At 43.3% G+C, this 25,482-nt stretch overlaps 1 protein-coding gene across 6 annotated transcripts in view; it reads left to right on the top strand.

Moving 5' to 3' along the window:
• Positions 1-1,122: 1,122 nt before the first annotated feature.
• Positions 1,123-25,482, top strand: part of gphnb (gephyrin b) — a 67,249-nt gene continuing 42,889 nt past the window's right edge. For all 6 annotated transcript variants that reach the window (XM_028397530.1, XM_028397528.1, XM_028397531.1 and 3 more), the window contains exons 1-2: positions 1,123-1,216; positions 25,093-25,171. In XM_028397530.1, coding sequence (XP_028253331.1) covers positions 1,153-1,216; positions 25,093-25,171 — 143 coding nt within the window. In that variant the 5' untranslated portion in view covers positions 1,123-1,152. The remainder of the gene's footprint in view (positions 1,217-25,092; positions 25,172-25,482) is intronic.

Here is a 25,482-nt window from a genome sequence, read left to right as displayed (position 1 = left end):
TTCTTTTAAACATCAATAAACATATTGAATTGTATGTATAGATAGAGTGCCTGCAAACACTGAACTGCAGAAGGACTTCAGTTACAGCACTAAAACTTCTAGAGCTGATGTCCAGTTTTTTTTAAAGGTATCTGATTGGCTCAAACGTGCATCCTTCCTTCTGTTGTTTGGATGATGTAGGTTGCAGTAGGACATGTGTTTTAGCCAAGTGGAACTTACAGAGAAAAAGGAAGACATCAGATAAGCCTTGAAGGTCTATTTTCATGTCCTTGATGAGCACACCTCTTGTAGCTAACTGTAACACAATGAAAGAGGGAATTGGCTCCCAGCCTATATAAAGTGTGGAAATGTGTGTCATTTCTCATGGTTAGGTCATTGGACACGGACATGGCGACGCTTACTGAAGCGAGCCAGTCAAGCTGGAAGAGTTTGCCCTATTTCTTGTCACCGTCACTGTGCTCATGTACAGTGTTGGTGAATTATGTATATTGATAGATTCCCAACAGCAGCTGGAGGATGGGCATTTTTTTTCCATAAGAATAAACAATAGAAATTACACACCATGGAAGCAGCATGCAGCCAGGCTATAAATAGCAGCAGTGCTTTTTTTCTTGCCTGGGGATAGAGTTGTGTTTTTACAGGTCAGACTGTGATCTTCTTTTAAGCCTCTGCATTGAGGCACATCTCTGGGGTGTTGTCCTTGCTCTTTGAGGGCCCCCTTTAATCTCATAAAGCAGGGTAGCATCTTATGGAGGAAAAGGATGAGGGGGCCTGTTACTAGTTTTTTAAGGGGGCCAAAACCATAAAGAGCTTTTAAAATTCCCACTTAAAATGGCATCACATGCATGAGAGGTGTCTCCCTGAAAGCTTTGTCAGGAAATAACAGTCACCCGAAGAAATAATCTAGAATCCACATTACTACCGTGGCAGGCGGCCAGCTGAGTGATGTGTGCGGTTTTAAACGGCCCCCGCTTCTTGCCCGCTTATCTGTAGGTGTCCTGATGATCGCTCGGCTTTCTACTCATCTCGTCTGGCCATTTTTTTTCCCAGCTGAGTCCCAGCCCTCCTCCCCTCCCTCTCCCCACAAAGTTCGATGCGATCGGCTCTGGGCCCTGCCGTGAGTTCTCGGTGCGGGCGACAGCGCTGCTGAACATGGCGTCAGACGGGATGATTTTAACGAACCACGACCACCAAATCCGGGTCGGAGTCTTGACAGGTAAAGGCAGAAATGTCTTTTTAATTTGTCGCTTATATTTCCATGAATCAATTCCGCCGGCTGTCTGCCTGGACCTTCATACATGTCGGCTGTTTTTTGCGTGGCGGCGGCGGCGGCGGCTCTCGCTGCTTTTTTGCAGCCTCTTGAAGGAGACGCTGATTTTTTTCTCCCTCTCTCTCTCTCTCTCTCTCTCTCTCTTTTACCGGCATACACTAATGTCCAGGCTACACGACAGCCAGTGCTTATGCGGCTGATGTGGGCTCTGCATTGGTTTCATGTCTTGTCGTTTTCCCTGCTGCTGCCGCTGCTGCTGCTGGAGAGGAGGAAGAAGCGCTCAGTTTATGTGCATTGAATAATTCATGTCCCGATCTGCTTGTCAGAGCTGAAAATTACAGCTGACCGTGTGTTGTGTCGCTGCTAAAGATGCTCAGGCTATAGATTGCATTATTAACACCCAGCTGACCACAGCGATTTTTGAAGTGTTGCTCACGACAGTTGCTGAAGGTGGATGTGGTGGTGGTGGTGGTGAGCGCATCCTTGGCCTATTAACATCATCTGGATGATGTGAGGGGAGATTCGGGCTTATTTTGTGAATGACAGTGCCGACAAATAAGTTTCCGTGACACTGTGGTGGGTTTTGGTGTGGCTGAGTGTGGCCATCACGGGTGAATCCTCCTGACATCCCTGTAAATGCAACGCGGTGACGGCGCGTCTCTCACTTACCAAATATTGGAAGCGTTATGCGCTTGGATGCAATGTGCGGTTGTGAGGCGGCGGTTTGTGTTAGGTCTGCTCGCCACCGGCCTTCATGATTTTTATCCCTCTATCCGTATGTGTGTGTGTGTGTGTGTGTGTGTGTGTGTGTGTGTGAGAGAGAGAGAGAGAGAGAGAGTTTGTGTGTTCAGCTTATTGCTTTGTCATGTTTCTCATCCATAACGCGAAGCGAAATCAACACCCATGATCGGAAAGTAAATGATTTTTTTTGGGAGGGAGGGAGGGTGGTGGAGGTGGTGGATGCATGATAAAGCGTGTCCAAAGGAATACCCCCCCCCCTCTCCCTCTCCTTCTCCTCCCTCTCCCTACTCCCTCCCTCATTCTTCCATCTCTCTGTCCATCCTGTGTGAGGTTGGGTCGATCAATATTTCATGAAAGCCGTGATCTCACACACACATAACGGTGTTCCGCCGTATGGAAATCCGGTACGGAGGAGGCGGAGGTGATGGTGGTGGTAGGCGGTGTGGTGTAGCGATGGAGGAATGACTGTGTAGAGACCCTAGTCTCCTGGAATCTGCCAGGGAAACCCCCACCAACGAACCAACAACACCACATCCACTCCTCTCTTCCTCCATCCCTCCTCCTCCTGCTCCTCTCCTCGCGCAGAGAGGAAGACCGCTGTCCGTGGTGCTGAAATCCAGCGTCACTCACAAATCAGTGCGGTACTGACCCTTCCACGGTAAATACTGCATGAGACAGATACTCCTCGGGATGCAGAGGTGGATAAAGCCATCTCACATCTTTTATCCATTTATGTCATCATTGTTTGGACTGCATATTCTGCTTACATCCCAAACTGGAGGTCAGAGTACCTCCTTTTTTTCCTCTCTTTCATTTTTTTAAATCCAGATGCTCACACCACATTAGAGGGTTAGTTTCTCTGTGACATCAGTCACTTCAATCCTCCAACTGCATCCCCAGCTTAGTGACAGATTGCCAGTTTGATCTCGCTGTGCACTGTTGACAATTTTCACATACATATGCTGATGTTGAGACGTGTGGGGACACGACAGGCTTATTTGTTTTTTTGATGTATTTGTGTGTGTTTGTAGGACAGCTTGCACTGCCAGGGAGACAAAGCATCAAAAGAAAACACTGTGCAAGAGGGCATGGCGTGGCATCAAGTTGCCATGTTCTACCTGACCCTTAGCCTTTTAGGAATCTAATCATGGTGGGATTACTTATGGCTGTGTGATTCCTTCATTGGATGGGGGGGATTTGATATGTTTTGACAGCAAGTGCTGTGCTGGCACGAAGAAGCAAAGCTTCAAAATATTCAGGTTGACTGAATCTCTGTCTCACAACTTGCCACACCTCAGTCTCATGTATCCACAGTGTTCATTCCATTCCATTCTCTCCTGTGGTGTTGGGGGGGGGGGGGGGGGGCAGAATGCTAATCAGTTGTTGGAGCAGTGCTCAATCTCTCTTCCTGCCAGGGTCAAAGGTCAGCCGTCCACTCCTGCACTCAGTCACACAAAGAGCCGATGAGACCTTGGCTCACCCTCCTCCATCACTTAGCCCTTCATCCCACCAGACAGGTGACAGAGCCCAGGGGACATCTCTGTTTCAACCCTGGACACAGTGCAGGAGAGGTCAGGCTGACCAGAACGGCTTGTGTCCGATAATGTATGTATTTCGTGGAATGTTTTGAGAAAGAGTTTGGGTTTATTTGTGAGGATGAGAGGGAGGTATGAAACAGGATAATTGGGGTGAGTGTGCTGTCACTTGTCAAAGATGTCACACCAAAAAATGTGAGCTTAGTTAGGGGTGGATGAAAGCTTCTCACGCTGTGCTGAACCTATTATGATGTGTGATTTGTTGTTTTTTGTTTTGTTGTTCTTCTCTTCTTGTGTGTGTAAGTACTCATGTGTTATTTTGATGCATCAGTGTGAAGTGGCCACTTTCTAGCAGTCTGTGTGTTTCTTCGGGTTTAGCATGAGTTTTAATTGTCCTATGCTTCTCTCCCTGGGCCTGCCTCGGGCTCTGAGCACTCCACACACTCATTTGTATAAATATGTGTGCCTGCATTGCTCAATGCATGTGTGTTTATGCAGAGATAAAGATAAATGTTTGTCTTTCTTTCTTATAGAGAAGCTAGAATGTTTTCTTCTTGATACATGAACTTTGAGTATTAGAAACCTAGTACCAATCCAAGAGCAGTTTATTTTATAAAATGCATACAGGATACTTTTTACAGTTGTCTACATATGGTTGCTGCTGGCATTGCTGGCCAAAATAAAAAAAATCTTGCCAAAGAAGAATTGATTTTTAGCAGGGTAACTTTAGCCACAGTTAGCAATTGATTTACACTGGAAGAACATGGCATTGGATCGGGGAATAGACTGATGCACTTACAGAGGTACATGCAGTGTTTTAGATACTTTACAATACTGGTAATTGAGGATGTGCCAATCTGATATTCAGTGTTGTTGTTAGACTGTGCAAACTATTTGTATCAGATAAAAGTAGTATAATCCGTCCAATCTAATCCAATCCATCGGCTTGTTACATAAATGCTTGACTAAACAGCAACATGGTGTAAAGCAATATGCCTGTGACTAGGCTACCACATGTGTCACATGAATAGTTTGTTGTTGCTATGGGCGCTGTATTTATCAGATTGGAATCTGTGTTACCAAATACTCATGGTTGTGGTAATGATATTATACATGACAAGTTTGCCATGCCTACTGGTGAGGGTATCAGAAAAACAGTTAGCTAGAAGAAGAGCCAAAATTCCTTTTGCCCTAAAGTAATGGGAATTTTTTTTAATGGGACTATATTCTTTCAAAACAGGTGAAAAAAAGTCTCCTTGCCATTTGTTTCTACATATTTGTTTGTGTGTTACTGCCTCATTTACTTCATGTTGATTCATGAAAGCACTTCAAAATAAGATGTAATATGCAAAATTAAGGAAATAAGGGCCAACTGTGGACTCTGAGTCCCACATTGGGCAGCTCTAGTTTATAGTTTCAATTTCAATTTCAAGTGTTTCAAAGCTAGGTTTTCTTCACACACATGAGAACCAGGCTACATGTGTGAGACTGGTGTGCCCTTTTGCGTGTGCGCTCGTACATATGCATGTGGCACCGCTGTGCTCTTTGTCTTAGTGCACTAATACTGAGCTCTGGCTGGAAAACACAGCTTAGCAAATCCCCCCAGCCCCAAATATAGCTACTGTATGCATACCTCCCATGATCACACAGAGACAGAGAGACAGCCCCGCAAAAGACATTCAGTGGCTTTTAATCTGTATAAAGCCAGTGTGTATGTGTGGAACCGTACAGTATTAGTACACAGCAGCGTCACATGCATCGGCCACCGATGTTCTTGGATGTGTGGCTTGATTCACAGCCCATAGAAAGCTCCATTGATGCTGTTTCTGCTGAGAGTGTGTGGGTTAACTCTAACCCTTCCTCAAAGAGACTTGGACACACACTCAGCCAGGGCAGGAAAGCTCCACTCTGCGACAGACAGCACACTTTTTTCCCTCTCTCTCTCTCTCTCCCTCTCCCTGTATCCATCGCTCTGTCTCTCTCTTCCATTTCCCTTGATTGTAACAACTGAGAGAGGCTCAGGGATGTGTGGGCGGCTCTCCAAACTTACATGTCTATCATTCAGACATGAATTGACAACAGGCAGGCTTCCCAAAACAACCACATTTAGATCACTCTCTCAATCCCTCTGTTAAGTAGAACTAATTCTGTGACTCCTTGCAGAATGGGTGAAAGCTCTTATTTTGGCAGGTCCACTTATTTTATGTGGTCTGTATTTCATTGGTCTATTAATGAATTGCTTCTCATTGTGTGTGTGTGTGTATATTTGTGGACATGTGTGTACCTGATCATGTGTGTGCCCACATGTCAGGCTACCGATGGGATAATAACTGAATAATTTAATTTAAGTAATAATTTAATCTGCTTTTCCACATAATTTAATCTCTGTTTGAGTTTGTCCTAACCTCACTTTAACAGCTCAGGCACTATAGAGGCTCACAAGAAAAACAGCAAGAGGTGGACTAGCATGCCAAGTGTACCTTGACCAAAACTAAGAAACGCCATCACCTGTCACCAAATGGTGAGAGCGGCTGCCAGATTACAGAGCAAGTTCATCTCGCTCTCACTGATAATTTATGATACTAGATTTTTAGAATAGATTTGCTTTACTAGTGCATGAGAATTTCATCTTTCAGTTTCATGTGTTAGGAATAAGATTGCCGTTATCCTGGTGGTTATCATGCTGGAGAGATGCAAAGTCCTGTTCCACTGATCTGTTAAGCCTCTTGGTGTAGAAACCTGTCTTACAAGAGACTAGCCACATGTCCTATTTCTTATACAATTCTGTTAGTACACCAGTTGAGTGGTGTGTGAATTTCAAATTGAATACGGCATGCTGCGCACTCACCAAATATATTAAATTATCACTCATGACCTATGAGCCCTAGGTGAGGCTTTCTTCATATAATTAACCTGCAGGTCCTCTTTAGCTTCAGCCTTCCATCTATCTGCTGCATGACGTCCTACGAAGAATGCAATAAAGATCCACATGTGATGATGAACCGGATTTGTTAATGCCCTGCAGTTGCAGGTGTATGAGTAATCCATCTAGATTTTCATATATAATTAATATATGTTGCTCAGTATTATTGCCTGCCAATGTTAAATGAAATGGTATTTATAAAGCAAAATATGTTATACATGATCCAAACAAAGTCATTTGGGATTGAGAACAGTTAATCAGAAGTCCTTGTTTTACAGATTTGTTTGTTTTGTGTCTTTTAGTATTCAGTATTGTTCGTCATTTTACACAATGCACAGAACTGTTGTGGTGCAGGGGTCAAGCAGGAAAAAGGCAGTTGGTGGATGTGTGCTTTAAATTTGCATGGTCTTTTGATTCATATGTGCACGCTCTCATGCTTCCTCCCAGAGTCATAGGGCGAGGCTAAATGGCAACTTTGAATGGCCCACACACACACACACACACACACACACAAGAATATGATATAATATACAAAATATTGACGGGAAAACACAAAACATTAATATTGTGATATTAATAAGAGACATATTTCCCAGTTCTAGTCTGGAAACCTTTCATTTAAGCTCTGCTCTGTCTTGTGATAAGAAATAGAGACATTATGTGCGCTGAACGAAGAAAATAACTGTCTACACTCTTCCGAGGCCAGCTGTGGAGTTAACAGTAATGAGCACTACAGTAGGGTGATCTGTCATTCTAAATATGTGATGAAGAAGAAAACAAAGCAACCTGGAAAATGTTCTCAGATTCAATAGTATTGTTTAGGATTTCACATTGTCTACATTTGGACATTTATCCATAGGGAGTGACAAAAACACACTACAAAGCACACTCAAACAAGAAGTAATTGCTAACTCCCTCATGATCACTAGTCTGTCTATACTCCCATTAGCATCGCAACATTATTTTTCCACTCTGCTGACGCTGAGACAGCCAAACGTAATATCCTGCCAGTGTTGACATCACGACAGGATAACAAAAAAAAACCCCACAAAATAATCGTTAACATTCGGTTCACTGGTGATATAAAGATACGTGGCTTGGATGGGAATCAGTGAGCCCCAGGCGTGTGTCTACCCACTAGCATGATATTTTATTCCTCCTTTTTCCTGCTTTGACCCAGCTCTCTGTCTCTGTGTGTAGTTGAATCATCTCTGAGCCGCTGCTACTGGGGTGATCCCTCGCAACGATATGCAGGCATCTGTTCAACAATATGCTAGTTTGGGAAGGATACACTTGGAACACACACACTAAATGGAGGGAAAACACAAGGAAACACTCCCTGCTTCTGAATTCTTGTCATCTTTCGGCCATATCTGAGTGACTTCCTTGTGTTTCACTTTCATGGTTGTTGCCTGCATCAGCATTGATGTTGAGGCTGTATAACTGGAAATGCTAATATTGTAAACCCACAGGCCATAAAGACAAAATGGCACCTGCGTGGTTCACATGCTGTTACTTAAATTCTGAGCTCTTTGTTTGTATGTGGTTTGACAAGGATTTATCTTTCGTAAGGGTGGGGCTCTTACTGTAGCAGTACTTAAAACACACAGTGGCCCTTCTCTCGCTTGTGCTCTCTCTGCATCAAACACACACACACGCAGCTGTCACAGTGGACAGCAGCAAGGCAGGCAGACCACATGACCAGAATAGACAATACGGGATCAGGGACACGAACACAGAATGAAAATTAAGTCTTCACTGCAAAGGAATTATTTTCAGTGTCGAGTAGTGGGGAGAGGAGGGTGTGTGTAGGGGCGGGTTGAGGTGACTCTCCTTTGCGGACACAAACCCCTCACTCTTTCTCTGTCTCTGCTTTCATGGAAATGATCCTCCCTCACTCCAAATAGTCCTCTGTTGGAATTGCGAGTTAGATCAAGAGGCAGACGGTGTTTGGCGGGCGAGGAGCAGGGTCCCCTCCGCCTCTCATATAGGCTCTTGTCGACTCTCCAAAGAAGAGCTCCGATGGGGCTGCCTGGAAAGCCATTCCCAGACTGGATGTGTAGGAGTAGGAGAGTTGTTCTGTTCCTACTTCCTCCTGGCCTTAAGCACCATCGCAGTCTGTCAGTCATTTGAGGTGATAAGGAGGCTATAGCATCATCTAGAAAGGATGATGTTGCATTATATTACTAGGATTATACTTTTTGTCAGCACTTCTTTTAACAGGAAAGCAGTCCTCAGGCATGCAGAGCTTCAAGCTATTGTTTCTGTTTTTAAAGAGAAAAGACAATCAGCCATCCTCCACAAGGAACCTTTAAGGCCGGTGAATCAACCAGTGTACCTAGCTATGCTTCTCCTACAGTTGGTCGTTTAAAGTCCCAGTCAGGGTCACCATGGTAGTTAAAAAATGGTGGAGACGTTTATTACCAATGGTAGAAGTTTATTAAGTAACTACTCTTTAGTCTTTAATTGCTTTTATTGCTCTGAATACTAGAATATGGGACTTTTGTCTGCTTATGCAGTTAACCTAACAAACCTTGATTAGCATGAAATATTGGCTGTTTGCAGTAATTTTAGCAAGCGGTTGCCATTATGACATGTATGCTGACATAACTAATATCCTGTTTGTGTGCATTGAAAAAGTATTATTACTAAGTGTTCATGTTATTCAAGTATTTTTTGACGAGGTGCCTGTCATGCATTGCAAAGTTCAGAAGCATCCTGTTTGCTGCAGTCGTCCTTGAGATATTGCCTGAACTTTCCCCGCACCTACCTATAAGACGTTTTCCCAGAAGAAAAGAAAAAAGATTTTTCTGTAGTGCTGTGTTTGTCTGTCTTTTGAAAATTATGTTTTAAATCCATAAAATATTGGTAGGTTTCTCCACTTTGACAAAAAGGTGCAATTCGCCCTTGGCTGGCAGCATCTATTTAGTTGTAGTGTTTTTTTCTCTCCTCTTTAGAGACAGCAGTTGGGTACCCCCAGTCCTTGCTTAGGTCGGTGCGTTGCGATAACCTGTGTGAGGAGAGAAGCAGCTGAATGATGGCGATAGAGATCGAGATAAAAGATACAGCAGCAGTTTTACTGATGAGTCACTCCTGCTGCTGGATCCCGTGTCCTGGCTTGAGGTGTTAATTAGGCCTGGAAGAACTGAGGTAGTGAAGGGTGCAGGAGGATGGAAAAATGAGGGGAAAAAGCAGATAAGAAACACAGATTCCTCAGTGTGCCTCGTGTCTTCATCAATCCTCATCTAATAGGTGTCTGAAATGTAGAGCTGTCTCATGTTTCACTCTGGGAACGAGGTCAGCTCACCTGTATCCAGCATCTATTGCAGGCTGACTGTGTGCTGATGTCACCGGGAGCTCCTCACTGAGAGCAGAGGCTACACGATCAGGCTCAGTATTACAGTGGTCCCCTTTTCCCACAAGTGAATACAGCCACTGTTTGGTAGTTTGCTGTAATGTGAAACTATTTTCTGGGAATGCTTCAATGTTTCAATGGTCATGAACCCGAGGTTTGTATGTTTCCTTAAAATATAAATAACTCTTCTTCCTAATGTGATCTGATTGTTCTTTAGCCAAAGGGTCTCCTCCCCACTTGACACTTCAGCCTCATGTAGAAACATCCTGGATGTAATTTAGATGGGGTACAGATTTACAGAAATATGTTTGACATAATCATGATGAAATCAGATGTGTCTCTCAGAATGCAGCCTGCTGGACACATCAATTACACTGACATCCTGACATTTAACATCTTCCTTATAGCTAGTTTCTGTCTGAGCTGCCAGCCACCTGCTTGACATCCACATGCTAGTTGGATTCACACATGAATATATGTCTGTTAAAAGACTTATTTACTAATTTAAATAGTAGATTCAATTCTTATTAAGTCTATCAGTGTAAGGTAGATTTATGTATTCCTCTTTGTGTTTTGGTGCACTAACAGCAGAGCTGTCGTGACATAAATGGAGTAGGCATAAGCACCTGGTTATATGTTGGAACCTCGGTATAAAAACATCCAAGAAAAGTTTTTGATTCATTAGATTAAAAAGAAAGTCTGCATTCAAAAGATCAAAAATGGAAGCGATCAGTGGTGAGGAGAAACAAGCTAGCTCTGGAAAGTCCCATGCTTGTCTTAACAAATAATTACCAAAGTAATAAATAGCCCACAGTTTCAGAAAGTAACTCACTATACTATAATACTTGAAGCTTTGGCTGTTTATTAACTGTTAACGGTAATGTGGTATTAATGGAAATGGCATGTATTTCATACCAAGTATACAAATCTGCTACCTTTAATAATAATGAATATGCTCTGTGATTATCAAGTCACATGACAATCAGGAATCTGTAGCTGAGAGGTGGGACGCTTCTCAGATCCCACCATGTATTGCAGAAGCTATTAAATCTGCTTGCCTGCAAGAAGAGACAGTGAACTTCATTTACGTCAACATCCCTCAGGTTTTCAGTATTTTGACATTTTGTTGTTTGCCAAACAGAGAACGAAGAGAGAGATGTGTAGTTTAATGAAGGTTGAGGTGTGTGAAACACAGGAGACAGAAGAAAAGAGGCAAGTCAAAGTGAAGTTATGACAAGTAAATAAATAGTTCAATAATATTTTTCCTTCCACAAGTGTACTTGATTGAAAACTGGGGGCCCTTTTAATGTTCATTTATACATGCAAATACCTCCCAGTAGAAGACAGTGTAGCATCATTCAGCACCTTCACAGTTACAGCCATTCATAAGAACAAAGACTAGAGGTCTAAACCAAGAAGGTGGAAAAGCACTGCTGGGAACCGCCGTAGCACTGTGTGACTTCTGGCTGTCACCCTTGGCAACGGCCCTTTCCGCTCCTTCTTGACACACTGCCAGGGTGTCCATTGGCTTGTCACTTGTTCAGACCTCGTCCCTCCCTCCATTACTCCGTCCTTCCCTAGGCCACAAGACCAGCCATGTCGAGGTGCGATGCACTGATTGATGTGTGTGACACATGCTTCCAGGAGCCTCCATCATCTGAATTACTTCTATTTTTGACACAACAAATGCACAGGTGACATAGTGAGGAGATGTCTAGAATTCACATGATGTTTGGTGGCTATCAATTAAAAAGGCTTTTCGCTGCAGTGTTTACAGTTGCTATGGAGTGAGCACTGCGATGCATTCATAATTGACAGTAATTATATCAGTCATTGGCTTGCTCACATATTTATATTTAATTTCTCTAATCAATTCCATATCAATGATAATTGAAATTGAGTTAAGTGTTGTAAGACTTCACAGATAAATATAACACATTTACTCTCCCCTTCCTGCCCACATCCCACATTTTATCTCCCCTTTTCTCACTCTCTATTTTCATCCCCATCTCCTCGCTTCTCTTTTTGGTCAGTTTTTCTGCTGTCTGTCTTGTTCCGCTCACACCATTTCTCCAGCAAAGAGAAAGAGCGAGCAGTATGAGGCGAGCATGTGAGTGAATAATGGAGGAGGCCAGCTTCTCCCTAACAAGGTGTGTTTGATGCCTGACCCAGGCCCAGTGTGTGCCTGTGTTTGTGTGGTCAAGGTGTTCTCCCGTCCTCAATTATTCAGTGTCATGCCTTTTTTTCCGTCCCTACCACAAAACCCTTTTAGATCATAGCACCTGGGAATCAAATGTTAATATCCACCCTCCCACTCTCACACCCAGACACACACATCACATCACAGCCATAAATGCTTGACACATACACACACTGGAGCCCGTATGATTGACATGACATGACAGCTTTTGTTGCCCTTTTGCATCATTAATGGTCTTTCAACAGGCGTGACTGGTGGTTTTTCAATCTCTGCACATGACTGTGTACAGTTGAAAGGGTGAGTCAGGGAGTTTCTCTCAGTTCTGCTTCATTGCCCCTCCTGTTCTTTTTTTTTTTTTTTTTTTTTTTTGGCTTTCCCTTATTGCGGCAGCAGATTTATGGAGAGAAATAAGTCTCAATACTAGTGACCCACTTGGAATTTCAGCATGAATGCACAGAAAACCCAGACGTCTAAGTTTGCCCATTGCTACTGAAGCAAAACGTGCACTTGTTGATGAGAGGACTCTCAGAGAAGATTAGCCCAAAAAGTGTTAGGATGTTATATTTGATTCTAAAGCCACATTATTCAACACAGTTGTTAGTTTGGTGTTCGGTGTCAGAGGAAGTGCTGTTCTGGTTATACACAGGCTATTTATTTCTGCAGTGATAAATAGGTAGATGATTAGTGAGAGACTGCTGATTATCTCTGGTTCTTGTGAGCACACTGTATCATTGTGAGCAAAAGCAAATTTACAACGGTGTATTTTTTCAAGTTAGATGTTTATGAATAGTAGAGTTGAAATGATAAAGTCAATGACAGAGCTATAATCAACGCTTTCTCCTAATGCAAAGACTTGCTGCTGTTCTCAGTCATACAGCACATCACACAGCTCAATTAGACAAATCAAATCAATGAAACAATCTTGAAGTAGCAGCCTTATCATAGTGAACATGTTGATTTGGCACTTCATCTGTCTGCCCTGGAGGTTGGTCTGCTTGCTGTAGAGTGTGAAGTGGCAGGTCTTTGCATCCCTGTTAGGGTTCAACAAAACCAAGGATCAAACAAGGAGAAAATCAGCACAAGAAGCAATATTGAAAATTTTTATGCAGACCAAGAGGGCAAAAAATGCATTTGTGATTACCATCATTTACCTACATCTGTATTTGTACATCTTTTTTAGTAGTTGTGGGACTCCTCTTCAAGCAAATTTGCCTAAAGATTCACACACAGAATCCAGTCAAACCAGTCTCTGAAAAACTCCCTGAACGCTCTGATCCTCCAGGAGCTTCCCTTGCGGTTACCCCCGCACTGACATGTAGATGTATGTGTGTCTCAGTGGGATAAGTGATGAGATGTGTGAAATAAGGCAAGTGGAGCACTCTATTAGGCAGCGCCCCCCTCTTGCCTCCAGGCTTCCCTTCTGCTCCACCATACAGAGAGGTGGAAGAGAAAGACAGAGACGTCACAGAGGGCGTGCTGATGTGCTGGTGGATCTTAGTTTGATGTATTGAGGGGTTGTTTAGTTTTAAACAGCCGAGCCCGAGCCAAACACCCACCAATGAGAGGGGAAGAGAAGGGAAAAGGAACTCCTTCTGCTCCTTCTACTCCCAACTGCAGCTAGCATTAGCCTGGAGAAGAAGAACAAATATCAAACCGACTGTGTGTGTCTGTGTGTACATGTGTGAGCTCTGACAGTAGGAAGCTGCAATGTAATTGCTGGCACTGTCCAGAGGATTGAATGTAATGAAGGTAGCTGCTTACAGGCTTCTTCATTAGTGCAGCTGGGCCTGGGGCACTCCTTGTATGTGTGTGTGTGTGTGTGTGTGTGTGTGTGTGGGCATGTAAAACTCTGCATCTTGGGAAATAAGAGGAGTCGAATGGTTTTGCACACATTCATATGCACACACATACCACTCACACACACATTAAGGAACACGTCAACAAACACTGGCAGCATGTGAAAAATGTTTTTATTGTAACTTTAATCCACAGGAGTTCATTTCCACTGTGATTTTGTTGCTTTCAATGTGTCATTTTTTCTGACCACATGATTTGATTTGATGTTACATCCTTTGTGTTGTGATAGCAGCACTGCATTTTTGAAGAGGTCATGTGGGCTGCGATGGACTGAGGGTTATTTGAATCATGTCTGAAATTAATTGATTGATTAAAATGTCACATAACAAAAATCCCATCATAGTTTTTCAGAGCTGAAGGCAGTATAGTGGAAATTGGTTGTTTATTTCAATCATAGCCCAAAGCTATTCATTTTACATACTTATATAAATCAGAGAACGAAAGTTTCGGCCCAAAAACAGCAGCAGTGGTGAACAAGTAAATGACACTACCAGTGTTTACATAGCTGTGGTTATGTAAGTATATCTGCAACCTGTCACCATGGCAGCTAAGAAAATAATGGAAGGAGTTGGTAAAGATGGGTGAAGGCCCAACTGATGCTTAGCAAGGTAGAGTGATGTTCCATTAATTGACCTATTGTGTAACTGCTTATTCGACTAGTCTTATGCAGCACTTGTGGGATGTGCCAAACACTTCCTGTGGGCTACATGGATGTGGAAATTTGTTGGAATAATTGGAGGTGGTTCTTCTTTCATCAGCTGTTTACTAGCTGACTTCACATTCATGCCGGTGTCTCTACCTGTGCTAATTTACAGGAGGTGGTGACAGAAAATTTTTCCTATAAGAAGCAACAGTTGGACCCTCAGCTTCATGCTGCAGCGTGTGTTGCTGCACACTTTTAGGAGCTGAAGAGTTCCACTTTGCTCAGTTCCGCTGATTTCACGATGATTGTTGGCACAATGTGCTAAAGCCGCAGCTGTGCTGATCAGGCTTTTGTTTTGGCTTTTCAGAAGCGTGGCTGGCATGAAATGGGATTTGTGGGTAGAGAGCTAAGGCTGGTCATGGGGAGGGCAGCCGGTAGACCAGACAATGATGAGGCTGCCATCTTCGCCACATGGGGACTCTGTGGAGATTCGGTTTAGATTAACTTTCTACTTAGTGAACAATGTGCCACTTACAATATGGCTGTGTCTTTGACTCCAGAAATCAGCCTGACAGCTGCACCTCTTGAGACATGTTTGTCCTAATCAGGGTTTGGGGTTGTGGATGTGCATTTGCTCTGTCCGTATCAAAAGATTTCCCCTATTCAGCATGAGCGACCCTTTACTTTGATCGGGAGCGGGCATTGATTCTGTGAATGGCCATCTGTCAGCCTAACCTTGACCTGCAACACTGACAGTCAAGGGTTATGGTGTACCTGCAACGCAGACTGCAGGCACACCATAACCCTTGACCTCCAATTATCCCTCGCTCTGCCACTGTTCTTCTCTCTCTTCCTTCGAGTAAGACATCACAGAGAAGCAGGGAGAACATTAAGCTTCCTTTATGAAGACCAATCAATACCTAATCTGATTAGGCCCCAGCATATAAATTTCACTACAAACCCTGAAGAGGCCCATTGCTAATGTTAATATCCATTTCAGAGCCAAACCACTCTGCAGCCTTCCATCGTCAGTCATGTTGAACAAAGTGTAATGAGGGAGGTGTGTATTTTCCATGCAGATTTACCCAGCTTGTCTAAACTGGAATCAGTAGGAGAGCTTTGGTTGGACTCATGCTGCTCTGGGTTTCCCTGCATCAGCAGCTTGAAGGAGGAGCAGAAAGAGGAGGAGGGGGACAGACGAAGGGATATGGAGGCAGACGGGGGATGAGGGGAGCTTCTAATGAGAGGTATCAAAAATGTGCAGCTATATTGATGCCAGTGTAAGCATTTCTATTGAAATCAATAGAGCTGCTCTCAAACTCATTTTGGCTTCTAACAAGAGAGTGGAACCTGGATATTAATCGAGCAGTCATAGATAACATACACAGGAGCACACTCACTTACTTACTGTAGGTAGGAAGACATTTGTATTTCAGTTAGCCTGAAATGATTTTAGCCTTAGCTTTCTGCAAGCAATTGAAAAATTAAAGGGTCAGTTTTTGTTTTATTTTTGTTTGTTTTTTGCTCAGTTTGTGAAATCTCTGGTTTTCTGCTTACAGACATTTGTGCTGATAGCTGGTTGCATGTTGGGCCCGGTTCCCATTTTTATAGCTCTGCTCAAGCTACAGTGCTCTGTGCTGGTTCTCAGATTGTGATATCTTGTGAGAGGATTTCTTTACACATGTGTTCATTTAGATGGATTAAATTATTTTGGTGATCTACAGCAAGGAGTGACTGTGACCTCACAAAACAATTTATCATCATTAAACTTTCATACAAATGTGTAATAGGACATTTTTCCATTCAAAGAGTCAAAGGTCAACTTCTCTGCATCCATAGTATTACCATCTCATACTATCAAATAGAGATTTGAGAAATTTGTTAGGTTCATTACATTCATGCAACATCTGGGTCTTTATTGTTAAACTGTCCATTTTTAGACAACATAAAGTGACATTGACATCAACTTTGGACGGTTATTATACTTTTCTCCAATGAGACAGGCTCCAACAGTTCATGCTGCTCCTGTCTTTTTTAGGTGGTAGCTACAAGTTGTGACAACCAAAAAGACTACAGACAAAAGATGATACAGCTCTTTGAGTTGTTTTAGGCTGACACCGTTTATTTATAACTTCAGTTACTCATAAATGTTGAAAGCTAAATCTAATCAGATTTCAGAGGGAAGTTTTGAAAGGATCCACATTTTGATTTGACAAAAGGGTATTGAACCTCAACCCTACTGGGAGATTGACAGACAAAATCACACTCACCCTCACTGTGTGTCATGTAGGCATGTACTGTAGATAATAATAATGTAGACTACATAATGAAAGAGTAGGTGTGTTTACAGGCCACAAACTTTTTAAAATTTCCTTCTTATTTAAAGTGCTATTATTCAAATTCTATCTTTGTTTTTTATCCATTTTGTTATCTAAATGACACCAACCATGGGTTATTGCATGTCAGGTATTGTTTATATATTACTCATACTCAAAATATACAGTGCATATTTAGTTTGTGTGTATAAACAGCTGTTGGAAATGCCACTGAAAGCTGGCTTGCCGTAGGGCCTCTGCAATCGAAATGTCATGCTGCACGGGGGGAAAAAGCTGCAATAGCTCATCCCCCCCAATCACCAGACACACAAACACCCGTCCTCCTAACCTTCATATGCACACGTGCATTCCTGCCTGGCTGTATGATAATGCCGAGCCAAGCCACAGAAACATTCATCACCCCTGTTGTCATTAGAAACAAGCCTCATTATACTCCAAGTGTGTGATTTATGATTAATATTCGCAAGAGGTGTGGCAGATCGTCAAGCCCCACAAATCCGTTAATTTCATTGAACAAAAAAACATAGAGGAAGATGGAAGCTGTTTGGGGGGTGGGGGGTGGGGGGGGGGGGGGGGGTAGAAACTGCAGGGGCCCTCCAGTCATGGCGTGGGAACTAAGATGAAGGACAAAGAAAGTTGAAAGAAGGGTGACATAATCAAGGTCCCTGTCTCTGGAACTTTTTTCTGCGTGGCTTCATTAGTAAGTGTCTCTTCAATATTTATTGCCGTGTTAATAAAACATCAGTACGTGAGGCCTGTGTGAAGGGCTGTAGGTTGCTGCAGTCTTTTTACTGATATGTAGGTGATAAAGAAAGGTTCAGGTGGGTGCTGTAGAGGGATGGGTGTAGTAGGCAGACTGGGCATCACTAAAAGCAGAGGGTGGAGTGTTTTTGGACATCACTGCAGAGAAGTTCTACAGCCGGTTGTTGTAATTGCAGTTATCAGGTCCGGTGTCAGGATGCTAACTGCTTTGGTATTAGGGTCAATGCTCTTTCTCCTCTTTCTGTAATTGAGTAGTCAGTTGTGTCAAATAATTTAATATGATCAGTGTATTCCCCCAAAAAGCATAATTTTGCTTGTAAAAGTTTTCAATGCTTTCCCGCTTGTCAAAGTTATTGAATGCAAATGTCACTTTATGTTGCAGGTTTATGTTTCTGACCATTACTGTTCCTCTGCTCATGTGGGTACTGTGATGCTGAAACTTGCCTTCCTTCTCTCTTGCTGTCCCTGTCTCCATTGGTGTGTATTCTAATGTTCTCCAGCAGTCATTTCCCCATCTACCCATTTTACCTTACTACTCCCACTCCTTTCCTGCTCTCCTTCTCTGCCCTCCCTCTCTGCTTGCAGAGTATTCCCACTGCTGCTCCACTCTCTCTTTTTTCTCTGTGTTCCCCCTCCCTTTCATCCAGTGTGAATTGCTCTCTTAATCCTGTCAGGGTTAGGCTCCAGCTCACCCTCCCTCAACTCCACATGTCCATCCTACCACCTCCTCCTCCTCCTCTTCCTCCTCCTCCTCCTCCTCCTCTTATCCTGCATTACTTGGGCAGGGATGGAGCTGCCTCTCATCTCCAGGGAAGAGGGGAGTTGCAGGGGCCGAGTCCGGGTATGGGCCCTGCCTGCCTGCCCGGGACACAGCTGTGAAGAACAGAATTGTCCCTCTGTCTGTCTCTCTCTCTCTCTCTCTCTCTCTCTGCACATCTGGTGCGTGGGGGGACTGGGCCATGCTGTGCTGTGTTGTTTTGTCCTTGGCGCAGCATGGTCGCCGGATTTTTGGCCTGGCTACATTGGAGTAGGTTTGGATTTGAGATGCGGATCAGCCCATTGCTGTACCCACACGGATGAGCCGGACTTGTTTGGTATAGTCAGCGATGGTTATTAAGCTGATAGATTAATTATTAGCGTGGGCCTAGTGCATTTTTTTTGGTCTGTTCCCCTCTGTAGTGCTCTTCAGTGGCTGGCTCGGCAGTAGCAGGTGGAGTGTCGCACTCCTTGCATTATGTAACTCCACCCCAATTTAGATCTGACTTCAAATAAATGAAAATCAAGCTGGTTGGCTCCTTTCCCCGCGGATATAAATAGCATTTTCAAATCTTATCTAGAAACAGTGTTGTAGAGGGGAGAGGCTTTGAAATGCAGCCTGACGATTAGGATCCTATTGTTCCGCTCCACACCCCCTCCATTCTCCCGGCTGCTTACAGTAAGCCCGAGGATCTGCGTGTATGCGCCTGAGCATGTAGTCCTGCACATGTGTGTGCATTCTTTTGCACCATAGTGTGATTGAGATAGTGGCTAATGGTAAGATAGCATGTGCGTGGTGTTGTGGATTTGAGACTCTGTGAGTAATTGGTTTGTGTGTGTGTGTGTGTGTTGCTGCTGGGTGTGTCTTTGATGATGGATGCTGTGCTTCTGCTGCTTACCCCACTGCTCCTCTCAGAATTAACAAGGTTGCTAAGATACAGTGGGCTTATATTAGATTAGGTTATCTGCTGTTATTGCTGTTACTATATTTTACTCAGCACCGTGAAGCCTTTATTAATTTGGAAATTTACCCTGCCATGGAATGAAGATGCCGGTGTTTGTGCACCACTGCTCCTCTCCTCTCTTCTTCTTTCCTCTCCTCTCCTCTTCCCTCCTTTTCTTTCCTATCTCCTCTTTCCTGTCCTTCTCTCCTCTCTTCTCCTGGCTCCTGGAGGAGGGCTGTAGAACTAAAAGCCCCCTAGTCAGATGTCTACCCCACCCCATTACAATCTGGAGGCGGATCCAACCCTCTATTCATCATTAAGCCCATTTAATCCGAGGCCTGGGGCCCAGTGTTTCCATTTGACACAGAACAAGCTAGTAAAATAGATGACAGGAGGTAGTGATATCACTTTGGTTGAGGCTTATTGGTGTTCAGAGGTGTTGTCCCTCCCACCGGTAGATGTCAGTCCAATCCAGAGTTTGACCTCCATATTGCTGCTCTTCTCTGGCTGGAGGGCCATTGGCACTGCTGTTAGCAGATAAAGAACTAGAAACAATAGAGATGTCAAGTGGGCTGCTCAGACAGGAGATGCCCTGATACCCATCCATTAGCCGATTTCCTGCAAATTGTACAGATGTATTGACTATTTTTACACGTCTAATATTAACTATTAACTAATATGATAGAAATATTGGTGATGTAGAGATTGATTTCCTAAAAGTAGGGTAGGAGATTTCATTCTGATGCACTTTTTGTTAAATTAGTGTAACCTCTCTTTACAATCCGATAGCAACCAATTAGTTAGGCAGTTTTGCATTAAAACGAAGAATATCTGTGGAAGCTATAAAATGCTAAAAACATCAGCCAATCCTTTGGGTGGACCCTGCGCGGAGTATTGGCTGGTTGTCACTCTCTTCCTGCTCTGCGCGCACCAGAGAGGTACATGCATGATGGCCGAAGTCACAGACCGCAGCTTGTCTTCAGGTAATGCGCCTCCATGTGATTGGTAGGCGTGCGTTTTCTTTTGAAATCTGTCTGACTCTCACTGAGTTTTCAAAATCTACCCTACCTTTAAATAGAACTTCACAACGAATGTGGAGCCATGTAAAAGTATCTTGTGTGTTTGAGTTTCTGCATCTGCAAAGAGTCTATGACAGTCTCTGTTTATTGTAAAATGTTGTCTATGCACAGGCGAACCGTGCATGTGAGCTTGGTGTGTGCGTGAGTGAGTGTGTAAGAGGACCTGCTATAAGGGAAAACCCCATTAGTGTGGGATCCCGGGGAGATAATGAGCGCTGACTGCTTTATGTCCTGGAAATGATTGAGTGGAACATAGTAGCAGTTTATGAATCCTCTCTGCTTGTGGCTGACAGACTGACAGCACAGAGACTGCTAGCTAGCCAAGCCACCCTATTACAGATGCTGTCAGAAAAATACTCCTAGCCTGCATGCTAACGTAACCTTTATACAAAGGACCTGTCTGCCTCCTGACATTGCTGACTGATCTCCACTTCTGACTGTTGCACAGCTTCATGCCTGTTTTACAGATCCTCTTAGTGAGCACTGTACAGCCATGTTTAAAAGTTAGTGCAATGTTAGTAAATAACAATGCCAAGAGGGAAAGACATAAGCATCTGAGAGCTGGAAAGACTTATAAAACCATTTTTAATCTATTTAGACTTCAGTGTTCTACAGTGAGAAAGATTATTCACAAGTGGAAAACATACACGCTGTGAGCTGTCAATCTTCAACAGGAGTGGACGTCCCAGCAAATTCAGCCTAAGATCAATGCCCTGCGAAATACAAAACAAACCTTGAGAACTACATGTCAGAGCCTACAGACCTCACTGATCATGCTCAATGTTAATGTCCCTGACAGCACAATTAGAAGAAGACTGAACAAGTACAGTTTGTTTGAAGGGTTACCAGGAGAAAGACTCTTCTGTCTAAAAAACACATGGAAGCAGGACTGAGGTTCACTAAACTGCAACACTTGTGGAACAATGTCCTATGGACAGATGAGACCAAAGTGGAGCTGTCTGGTCTTAATGATAACCACCATGTCTGTAAAGACCACATGAACAGTATTTTGGCAGAATACCTACTGTCAGGCACGGTACAGCAGCAAATGTACATCGGAATGGCTAAAAGATGAATGAATGAAGTTTTTTGAATGGCCAGACCTCAACACTTCAAATCCTCAATGAAATTAAGCAATGTTGTAAAGAAGACTGATGACTTTTTGGATGACTTTTTAGATGCCTCTGCGTTTGTACATAGTGCCATTTGTGGTTTGGAATTGGTTCACAGTGTCTGTGTAGTTTCTTAATCTTTTGACTGAGAGGGGGAAATGTATCAAAAATATCAACTGACAAGTTAGCTGTTTATCAGAGAACTAGCAAACTTTGCTACACGTATCAGGCTAATATGCTGACTATTGCTATAACATACATCTCATTTGTTATAGGGATGTATAATATGATTTGATTTTGCTGATATCCATTATGCCAGTATTGTTTAACTCCTTTTTACTGATTGCAGATGTCAATATATTCACATTTATTCACCTAATTGCAGAGAACATCTATCCTTTCTTATCTTGAAATGAATTTATTAAATTACACTGTGTTGAAGAAATACAGAGGGCAATTTTGTGACAAAAGCCTCCACACTGCAGATATATGTTCATTTTATGACAATAATATTGTGCTTTCATTGGATAGTACTGACTAAAAGTAGAACTCTTTTCTTTATAGTAAAAATATCAGTAAAATATCAGCTCTCTGTGTATAAACTTTACTAGGAATATTGTTTTTAAATGATAAAATCCCGGGGTCACAGGTGTGTATTGATCATACCAGCCTCACTACTTCTGTTTCCCTCCATTTCTTTTATAAAATATTTCCTTTTTTTTTTTTCTATATTGATATTTTTTCCTCTCTGATCAGTTCTCCTCTTGCTGGTCCCTTGATGTGTTCCCCATTGTCCTGATCTCCCCTGCTCTCATCAGTGTCTTAGCCATTAACCCTTTAAGAGTGTGCATGAGCCAGTGTTTGTGTTACTGTGTTCACATCTAAATCCCATGTGTGAGTGGTGCTGCCCTGTGTAATGCTTCTGAAGCACCGGCCTCCTGCTCTCCTCCCACTGCTTTAGCCCGGGGACGTCTTGGCTTCTGCACTCACACACACACTCTTACATATACACACACACAGGTGGAGTCAATACAGACATAGGCCCCAGAAAATAGATATTACACTCTAGAAGTATCACATTTAAAAAAGTGTGCAGAGAGAAGACATCTATATCAGTAATGTACGCTAACATTTGTGAATAGAGATGTCTGTTTTCTTTTTAGAATTGTTTAATGAAGCACTAATATTATTTGTGACCTTGGACATCGTATTTTAATTATTTTATCCCTCAGATCTTATTATTATCTTCTCGTCTTGACAAATACAAACTGACACACAAAAACAGACAAAAGCAGCAAGTCCTTCCATTAAAACAAAAACAAAAGGGAAAGTTTAGCAGCCAATCCCTGGCAGCTTGAAACTGAAATTGCATTGGCGAGAGTTTGACTGCTAAACAGCAGCATTGTATAATGGTAACTGGTCCGAGCTCAAACAGCAGCCTGTCTGGCCTTATCGCGGTGTCTTCTTGTGGTTGTCGAGCCATGAGGAAGCTTTGACCTTTAGCTTCCTGTTTACAGTATACAGCACGGGGAATAGCACCCTCTGGGGTGGGACAGGGGTCACTGCATTGCGTCTTTACTTTCTTCGTGACCTGACTGGAAATGAGGCTGAACTTGATGTGTTTGTGCAGCATAAGTAGCCATGTACTCTTGACGATTTAACCGCAGCTGCTTTATGACAAACACCAGAGATGACACAGTCCACCGATGTGTTTGAGGGCAGGTGTTGAAGCTGCAGATTTACCTGGAGGAAGGTGCATGGGCGGAGCTACAGTGGAGAGGAAGGGGGGAGGGAGGGAGGGAGGGAGCAGTGTCAAAAATTCTTGTGCACCTCTCACTCCTCTCCATCCCCCCTCTCCTCGTCTCCAGCTCTTGCACAGGATCACATTAATATTCTTTTGAAGCCTGTTTCAACTGCAGCCAGATCTCCCTGTCCCTCTCTCTCTCTCGCGCTCTCTCTCTCTCTCTCTCTCTCTCTCTCTCCATCGTTCTGTTCCCCCCTTTTTTTCTCTCCCGCTTTCTTTTTCTTTTTATGTCATTGTTTTCTAGGACCAGGTCCCATCGTCTCTAACAGTGCAGTGCAGGGAAGGACAGTTTGATTACCTTTAGTCAGGAGTTCCCCTTGTTGCACACACACACACATTGAGGGCTGGTGGATACCGATGCATTTGACAGACCGTGTTGATTGGTTCAGAATGGTTGCTGCCTCTTGTAGGAGAGTGGAATGGCTATTTTTAGATCAAGGGGTAGCTGGGAGAGAAAGACTGAGGAGGGCTCTGTGTGTGTGTGTTTGTAAGGAATACTGCAGTCTTGAAGGAAGTTTCCTCCTTACACACACACACACACACATGCACTTATGCAGCAGTGCCCCTCTGAAGCCAGTGCATTCCTTGTGCTTGCTCCTCTTTTTTCTTGCTCCTCCCCACTCTTTCTTCAACAATCTTTCCATCTGTCTTGTTTCTCCCTCTTTCTCTCTTTCTGCCTTGGCTCAGTGTGCAAATGTCAGCACTTTCTTATTTACTCACCAGAGCCCAGAGCAACGTCCTGCACCCTCTGTTTACCTCTGTCTCCACAGCCCTGCTCCATCAACGCTGCTTTCTCCTCCACCTCTCCATCCGATACCTTCCTCTCTTTCCACCTCCATCTCTTATTCTCCTCACTTTCATCCTGGCATCATTTCCATCTTTCTCTCCTGCTGTGTTGCATTTCCCTTTTTTGCCACCCCACTTCCATTTTTACACCATTTTTGCTTCAGCCCATCCTCTCTGCTCCTCCTCTTGTTCATGGATCATGGCACTTCATTGAAGTAGCATCATGACATTTCCAGTCTTGACTACAACTGGCACATCACGTTTTTTGGCTCACGTCCATCACACCACCATCATCCCCCTCCGAAGTCTCATTTTATATTTTATATTTTAAGAGGCGAGCACGTCCATTCACGTTTAGCCCTGTCAGATCACAAAACACCTTGTCCCTCTCCTCGTCTTCCTCACTCTCTCTCTCCTGCTTTGTTATTATTATTTTTTTCTTCCATTTTTCTTTCCACATGTCTTCTTGGCTGTCTTACTCTATCTGTCACTCTGTCTGTGATCACCACGGTGACTCATGTGGCTCACACCTGCTCTGCAGTCAGGGGGCCGCCATGGTTTTTGTAAGAAGTGAGACAATGAAGATGTGGCTGCACTGAAGCGTGTGCTATGTGTGTGTGTCACATAGTAACCTGATTTAATTTTCCATATACTGCAGATGAAAACATGATGCAGAGGACAATGTAGCAGTGACATCAGTGACATTATGACAGTCACAACTGACAAGTGTGGCTGCAACACAGGCTATAGTGTTTAGGTTCCTGATTGATTTAGGTGCACTGAACAAGCCCAGTGAGTGAGTGAGTGAGTGAGTGAGTGAGTGAGTGAGTGAGTGAGTGAGTGAGTGAGTGAGTGAGTGAGTGAGTGAGTGAGTGAGTGAGTGAGTGAGTGAGTCATTTACCTTTTGGACTATGATGTAACACTATAAAACATATATTGAAGTTTGTCATGTGTTCTAACTAAATGTTTTCTTGTCTCTGTTCGTCCAGTGAGTGACAGCTGTTTTCGGAACCTTGCAGAGGACCGCAGTGGCATCAATCTCAAAGATCTCGTCCATGATCCCTCCCTGTGAGTATCGGCCTTTTCTTGAGTATTCAACCAACAGGAATGATAAAAAAAAACATTCATGCACACCATCCAGATCAAGGTTCTTTTAAATCTGCCACACATAAAAAAGATGCACAGACTCGCTGCATGTCTCTGTGTATAAGCCTTTTTCTTTGAGAGTGTAACTAGAAACTAAAAATATCTCTTCAACACAACATGTCGGGGCTCGGTGTCACCCTATGAAGAGAAATTCTCAGCATGCATGGCAACAACAAAAGAGCTTCTGTTTAAGGATGACTCTTGTTAGCTGTAATAAGTCATTATTTGCTTAA

Source organism: Parambassis ranga, chromosome 24 (genome assembly GCF_900634625.1).
Source record: "Parambassis ranga chromosome 24, fParRan2.1, whole genome shotgun sequence".
NCBI lineage: Eukaryota > Metazoa > Chordata > Actinopteri > Ambassidae > Parambassis > Parambassis ranga.
This window is presented reverse-complemented; position numbering and strand designations above follow the sequence as displayed.